This window comes from Gigantopelta aegis, chromosome 14 (assembly GCF_016097555.1).
Source record: "Gigantopelta aegis isolate Gae_Host chromosome 14, Gae_host_genome, whole genome shotgun sequence".
Lineage (NCBI taxonomy): Eukaryota > Metazoa > Mollusca > Gastropoda > Neomphalida > Peltospiridae > Gigantopelta > Gigantopelta aegis.
Genome location: NC_054712.1, coordinates 47425749 through 47433836, shown reverse-complemented (window position 1 = coordinate 47433836; position 8088 = coordinate 47425749). Strand labels below are relative to the sequence as shown.

Genomic DNA, 8088 nt, shown 5'->3' with positions numbered 1-8088 from the left:
CATTAACATTACTTCCGGGTTGATTAACTTGTTTTGAACCTAGAAATGTTTTGATGGCTTTGTCGAAATGGACGAAAGAGTCAGGGCTCCTGACATGAGTGAACTTTCAGAGGCATGTCATGTTGATCGAAAATCATCCAGTTGCTCTCGAACAAGCATCGAAAATCCTAATTATGATGGTCCCCAAGAATTACCCCAGCGTTCTCTGGCTGTTCCCGGTGTAGAAATTAAACACCGGACAACCCGATTTAAAGTGCAGACGAATGAAAAACAGTCAAGAAACCCATGTACCGAAGTTGTAGTAATTGCATTTGATGTTGGCTATTTAGCTACTTGTGGAGGCATTTTAAGTATTCTTCAGATTGTAAGTAATGCTTAGAATATACCCCCACCTCACCCCCCAACACGCTCACACTGTTTCTGTCTCTCACTCATAATCTTGCTCGCACATCTGCCCTCTCCCTGCCCCCAACCTTCTCTCAGTGGCGGGATTTAGCTCAGTCAATTGAGTGCTTGCTTGAGGTGCTTATGTTGCAGGATCGAATCACCTCGGTGGATCCATTCAACTGATTTTTTTTTCTCCTCATTCCAAAATTCCAAACAGTGCACCACAATTTTCCTGTCTGTGGGAAAGTGCATATAAAAGATCACTTGCCGCATTAAGAAAACTGTAGAGGGTTTCTTCTGATGACTACATGAATCATGTTAGAATTACAAAATATTTTACATCAAATGATTAATTAGTCAATGTGCTCTGGTGGTGTTGTTAAAATAACTGTAGTGTCTTGGTACTTATAGTGAACTTTGTGGTCTGTCCCGGTATTCCTATGAGATACGCACGCGTAGAGGAAAACAAAAACAAACATCCGCCCAAGTAGTGTTGCCTCCATGTTTACGTTTTTATTCAACATGAATAAATCTGATGTTTAAACACCAAATGTGTTCCAATATGTAGACAGGACACCATATCTGGTGACGAGGATGAACTTTACATAATTGGTACGTAAATACAGTATCTACGCTACAAACTAGCAAACAAACTGTTTTTGTTTTCGTTCTAAAAGTACAGCCATGCTAATTTGTGAATGTGTTTTCACTGACGTCATGATGGCATCGCTACCTTTTTTTAAGAAATTTGTTGTGTATGGTGAAGAAACAACAGCCGGCACCAGATGGCGTAAATGGGTAAAAAAAAATTGAAAATCTACTGTGTGCTCTTGACATTGCAAATGAATCCAGGAAAAAAGCCTTGCTACTCCACTATGCAGGCGAAGATGTTTTTGAAATATTTGACGCAATGACCGATGAACAGAAAGGGATTGGAGCAATGACTGATGGAGACAATCCTATACCTAGGGAATATACCATGCTAAAGAAGTCCCTGCATGAATATTTCACTCCTAAAAAGAACATTTCTTACGAAACATTTAAGTTTAGGCAAACACACCAGAAGGAAGGTGAGAGCATTGATGCTTTGAACACCCGTCAGCGAGGCATGACAGTCCTGTGTGATTTTCATGATGTCGACAAAGAGATTCTTGGACAAATTATACAAGGCTGCAAATCTACCAGAGTGCGCAGGAAAGCTCTGAAGGACAATTTAACTCTCAGGCAAGTGCTAGATGAAGCTCGCAGTATGGAACTTTCTGAAAGCAGAGCTGCTATCATTGAGAATGCTGCTGCTGCTAATGCTATCTCCAGTGATGCCATTGCCTACACTGTCATCGTGGTCGTCGTGGACAACAATATCACTCGGGTGGTTCCAATCATTCCGGTGGTCGCTCTCTTCACAATGGACACCAACGTAGTACATGTGTGCAAATAGAACCGACTACCCGTGGTCCCAGTCATCGAAGCAACACTTATCGTCAAGGTGGTTCCAGCCGCCATGGTCATCACAATCGTGTTTCCGGTGAGCACTTAACAAGTAATTCCTGTCATTACTGTGGATCTCAGCCTCACTCCAAGAATGACTGCCCAGCCAGAGGCAAGACTTGCTTGAGCTGTGGAAAAATAGGACACTATGCACGTGTCTGCATGTCTACACCCATGGTAAGATGTGTCGATTTTTCATCATCTGTATCTGATGATGAAGAGCATGTATTCTCCATCACTGACAAGATTGTCAACTTGCCAAAGATCACAGCATGCATCATGAACTGTCCCATTGACTTTGTGATTGATACTGGTGCTTCTGTTAATATCATAGGTCATTCTACATACGATGCACTCGCCAACAAACCCAGGCTTCAATCTCCAGTGCCAAAGTTATATGCATTTGGCTCTAAAAATCCTCTTCCTGTACAAGGTTTCTTTGATTCAGAAATAAGCTATGAGTCGAACAAAACTCTGGCAAAGTTCTATGTATTAGAATCAAACACCTCCAACAACCTTCTGAGTAGTGAAACAGTCAAGAGGATGCAGATGATCCATTTCTCCCTTCAAACTGGTCCAAAAACCATCCCTGATGAGTTTCCCGCCTTATTTGATGGAACTATGGGTCAGATCAAGGACATCAAAATCAAGTTACATATTGACACATCTGTACCACAAGTATCGCAGAGACATAGATGCATTCTGTTTCACGTCCGCAAAGATGTTGAGAAGGAACTTGATCAACTCGAGAAGATGGATGTCATTGAAAAGGTAGAAGGCCCTATGCCATGGACAAGCCCAATTGCAGTCGTCCCTAAGAAAGCTGGTGGTGTAAGAATCTGCATTGACATGAAAGAACGTAACAGAGCTATACGGAGAGAAGAACTATCCGTCCATGATGGTTTGGTTCTCTGAGGAAATTGTCTTGTTATCCCAGCAACTTTGCAACAGAAAGTTGTTGCAATAGCACATCAAGCACACAAGGAATTGTTAAGACCAAGCAATGCATCAAAGAGATGGTTTGGTTCCATGGAAATGACAAGTTTGTGGAAGACGCTGTCAAATCCTGCATTCCCTGCCAAGCATCACGTCCAGGGCCTGTCCAATGTGAACCTCTTCAACCCACTCCCTTGCCATCTGAACCATGGAGTTCACTGCCATTGACTTTGCTGGTCCGTTCCCATCAGGCAATTACTTGCTTGTTGTCATAGATGAGTATAGACGATTTCCTGAGGTTGAAATCGTCCCATCCACCTCTGCCAAAGCAGTACTATCAAAGTTGGAAGCGATCTTCTTGCACCAAAGAATCCCAACAACAGTCAAAACAGATAATGGGCCTCCGTTCAACGGTGATGAATTTACAAGCATTATGTCCAGTTTCGGGATCCATCACAGGAAGATTACGCCCCTCTGGCCAGAAGCGAATGGAGAGGCTGAACGTTTCATGGCTACACTGAACAAGACAATCCGTGCATCAGTTGCCGACAACATTGCTTGGAAGTCACAGCTTCTCACTTTCCTACGTCATTATAGACATACACCGCACACCTCCACCAAAGTATCTCCTTTCGAAGCACTGACTGGCCACAAGATGAAAATTGGTCTGCCCAAGCCTCCTATCACAAGTCAGACACACAGATCTGTCCAGAGCCGCATTACTGAAAATGACCATATCAGCAAGTGCAAAATGACTGACTATGCTGATGCTAAATGACACACACAAGTATCAGATCTATCGCCAGGCAATTTTCTGTTCAAGTTGGGGAGGAATATAGTGTCTTGGAACTTATAGTGAACTTTGTGGTCTGTCCCGGTATTCCTATGAGATACGCATGCGTAAAGGAAAACAAAAACAAACATCCGCCCAAGTAGTGTTGCCTCCGTGTTTACGTTTTTATTCAACATGAATAAATCTAATGTTTAAACACCAAATGTGTTCCAATATGTAGACAGGACACCATAATAACAAACTTTAATTCTCTCTCTCTCTCTCTCTCTCTCTCTCTCTCTCTCTCTCTCTCTCTCTCTCTCTCTCTCTCTCTCTCTCTCTGTCTCTGTCTCTGTCTGTCTCTTTAGTTTGTCTAAAAACATTTTTTAAAGCCTCTTGCTTTTTGTTAAAATTTTTACAGGTATTTTAGTTTGGTTTGACACAAAAAGAAAAGGGAAAGTGCTTTGGAAATAATGTAAATTTATTTTATCCAACTTAACTCTGTATTTGATTAATTATTTGTTAATTTGTCTACTAGTTGGATATCCATTTTGTATACACGTATGTAGGCCTATGATAAGAAAAGTTGATAACATTCTTCATTGCATGTATGTGTGAGTGTTGCAGTTTAATTTATATCTTGACCAATGTTTTTACAAATTGCACATAAAAAAGAGAACATTTTTGTTACATGATGCCAAACCTGAATTATTGAAAAAAAACCCACTTAAAATACAGGGATGTGATTTTTCTACTTTTTTTTGGCATAAAATAATTTTCACAAAATAGACTGGATTTGATCGGAAGTGCTAAAAAATTACCTTTATTTAGATATTGTATAGATATTTCAACTTTTAAAAGATATTTTCAGCTTTTATTTTGAAATAGGTATCACATCACTGAAAATAGACTGAAAGCTATTTTTGTGTGTTTGTTTTTCAGGTATTTTCCCTTGCTACGTTGATATGTCTGGTGACATCTGGAAGAGAGGAAAGTGGTTTGCTGAACTTACCATTAACCTGGCACTTCCGTATCATGATGTTTGTGCTCGTTCTAACTATCCTATACAGCACAGTGTCTGTTGTCGGAAACATTACCAGCCTTGTCTACATGTTCCCATTTGAATGGACCTTCATAGTAAGTTCATGATTGTGTAGTCAGTGTTTTGAGAGCAGAGTTAGAATGAGAGTTTCATTGCGAGTCTGGCTGTACATCTGTCTGTTCATCCACCCCTAGCCATCTATTCATCCATACATCCATTCATCACTCTGTCCATCCTTCCATCCAATCATCCATCCATCCATCCCTTCATTTGTCCATCTATCCATCCCATCATCCATCCTATCATCCATCCATCCATACACCTACCCATCATCCATCTATTGAATTGTTTGTCCATCCATCCATCCATCCATTCATCCCATCATTCATCCGTCCATCCATCCATTCATTGAATCATCCATCCATCCATTTGTTCATCCATCCATCTGTACAATCGTTTCCCGTCAATGGGCTCATTGGGTTATTTCTCATTCCAGCCAGTGCATCACGACTGGTATATCAAAGGCCGTGGTATGTACTATCCTGTCAGTGGGAAGATGCATATAAAAGATCTCTCGTTACTAATGAAAAAAATGTAGTGGGTTTCCTTCTAAGACTATATGTCAAAATGACCAAATGTTTGACATCCAATAGCCAATGATTAATAAATCAATGTGCTCTAGTGGTGTCGTTAACCATCCCATCCCATTCATGCATCCCTTTTTACCATCCATCTATGAAAAATGTCTGGTTTTGAGGGAATTCCAGTTTACATAATGTTTCGTTTTGAGGGGTTTCATGGTTTATATATATAATCAACCATCTGGCCTATTTCAGGACATACAAATGTATTCATCTATCAACCCCATCCAAAAGCCGATGATTAATTAATTAATGTGCTCCAGTGATGTCGTTAAATAAAACAAAATTCTATTTTTTTTATCTATGAACCCATGTATTAATTGTGTCTGTGTTTCAGAATTTGGTGGTGTATTCTGTGTTTGCATTCCTCTACCTTGTGGGGACGTCGCTGGTGGCCAGTGCATTTGACTTTTACAACAAGATGAAGAGCGACGTCACAGCTCAAACCATCCAGCAACTAGTCATCTGTGTCGTAAGTAGAATATATTTTGAAAACCCCCAGGGTATAACATTTCTGTTTAAGTGTAGGTTATGTATCTTTAAATTTATATGAACTGCCAGTCAGTAAAGCAGTGAACCATTAAATATTTTGAAATTAAATATTGCAAACTTTTGAAGATACGTACATTGTAATTTGAAAGCAATTTTGAGACAATTAGGTTATGCAAATATAATGGGTTACCCAGGTATAAATCAACTGAACCTAATTCTGGTTATGTAAGATTTTGAAATATTGTCCCCTGGTACCCCTAAGAAATTATAGAAGTTAAAGAAATGTAAAAACGTGCTTTTATAAATAAGGTTTTGATGTCAGGCAAATGAAGTGACGAGTATAACAGGTCTTATTTCAAGGCAGACCTCTATGTTTTTTCATGATGCTCTAAGATCCAGCCTCTAATCAAGGCAGGCTTCTATTCAAGGATATATTCATACATTAAATGCTGGATATTAAGGCCAGTTTGAAGTTAAGGTAGGTATTGTGCCCTTTTCCTAGATCCATGTCTGTACCTGTGACTGTTTATTGTAGGTGCTTGGTTACATATGCATGGTCATATATGGAAGCACGGCACTAGTGAATTACAGACACTGGCGTCTGCGCTATCGACTCTACCATCGCCGACAACTGCTAGAGGAAGATGAAATAGACATCTGATCAAAGAGGAGACAATCTGATTCCAAATGAAAAAAAAATAGTCATAGAAGAATGAGTCTCTAGTGCTGTCGCAACTACAAACCGTTGAAGCCTCAAGTGTTGAAGAAATGTTTTGAGTAGTGTCCCTTGTTTTTTATTGTCATATTTATTATCCTTCAACCTCCAGATTTTAAAACAGGATGTGAAGTGTCATGTAAATGATTATACAATTCATGTGCTAGTTACACAACTGTTTAAAACTTCTTTTCTTTTTTTTCTTTTTTTTTACCCCTGTTCAAGATAAATGAACAAAGTTTTATAAATCGAGGAACACAGATCTGTTTTTAAAATTGATTTGCAACTACTCTTTAGCATTTTAGAATAGTGTAGCAACCTCTGAAACTTGCATAGTGAATCTCAGCATAATATTAATAAAAATGTTCCCTGTACCGGTATATAAATAAAACAATTTTCTTGGTATCTATCCAATATGATTGATATCACACATCTGATTATGGGACCGTAGCAAAAGTATATGAAGCCAAAAGAGATCTGCAGACCCCTCCCCTTCCCCCTCCCCCCAAGAGACTAAAATAAGAGCAACTTTGTCTTCACATTGGTGCTATGTGAACCAGTGGGTTTTTTTTGTAAGAGACAGGGAGAGCTTTATCTAGATATCTAGATATAAATAAAAAGAATGTTCTGTTTTTTTAATTCTCTTTAATAAAAAATGAAAGTTTTGATAAAGCCAACTAATCAGGATCTTAAAATTAAAGTTTTGATATTGCCGAACAGGTTCACCTGTCTAGCAGGCATTTTGACGTTTTTTATTCTCGGAACGAATGCAGAATTATTACCCATATGGTTACAAATATCTTGATACATATCAAAGTGATACGTCCCACTAGAATGCCAAGTGGGACATAACACTTTTTATGTCATCAATTAGCGCATTACAACCTTACAGGAACGTCATCGAAACGAGATTAGTGATATAAATTAAGATCGATTATGGGTAATTAAACTCGCTACCATTTCGTATCATGTTTATGTCCCTCGTGAAATAATTTTCATTGTCACTCGCTAAAGCTCGTGACAGTTCAAAATTATTTCACTTTCACTCGGTACATAAACATGATATGAAATGAAAGCTTGTTTAATATCTTATAAACATTTCCTCGATGTACGTCATACAGTGTGGCCAATCTACGTCATAACCAACAGGGTTTCCGTAAACAGCACACAGGCTACGTTACTAATACCTGCAAAGAGTTTTGATAAATCTCGAGTGCGTTCAGCGTAACAGCACTCTTTCGAGGTAATCTTAAAAATGTTCGAAGGAAACATGGTGAAAAAAACCTTAATATATCTAATGCCTCTGCAGATTGGCCACACTGTCCTATTTCGGCTGTGTTCAACTTCAAGATGCATGGTAAAACCATGCACTGCACATGGCTTCTGTTTCCGATTTGGTATCGTCTGCAGTGAAAAATGTCGCAAAATTTGAAACTACACAGATAGTTTTTCAGCTTTTTTCATTTTGAGAGGGTGAAGCCTTTTTAAAAAAAAAAAGACAAAATTACCCTAGTGGATTCTTTGATCCCCTCCCCCTTAGATGAAAAATTTCGTCTCTTTTGACTTCAAAATACTTTTGTTACGGTCCCTAAGTCTTGTATACAACATGTGAGAT

At 38.9% G+C, this 8088-nt stretch overlaps 1 protein-coding gene across 1 annotated transcript; it reads left to right on the top strand.

Annotated features, from left to right (window-relative positions):
* Positions 1-38: 38 nt before the first annotated feature.
* On the top strand, positions 39-7444 carry LOC121387953. The gene is made up of 4 exons (XM_041519137.1): positions 39-364; positions 4526-4720; positions 5604-5738; positions 6294-7444. The coding sequence occupies exons 1-4, from the start codon at positions 68-70 to the stop codon at positions 6417-6419; spliced, it is 753 nt and encodes a 250-aa protein (XP_041375071.1). The 5' UTR covers positions 39-67; the 3' UTR covers positions 6420-7444.
* Positions 7445-8088: the final 644 nt, after the last annotated feature.

Coding starts and splice junctions, on each gene's coding strand:
- LOC121387953 (XM_041519137.1), top strand. CDS start 68: ATGGACGAAAGAGTCAGGGCTCCTGACATGAGTGAACTTTCAGAGGCA. Junction 365..4,525: donor TTTTAAGTATTCTTCAGATT/GTAAGTAATGCT, acceptor TTTGTTTTTCAG/GTATTTTCCCTTGCTACGTT. Junction 4,721..5,603: donor CATTTGAATGGACCTTCATA/GTAAGTTCATGA, acceptor TCTGTGTTTCAG/AATTTGGTGGTGTATTCTGT.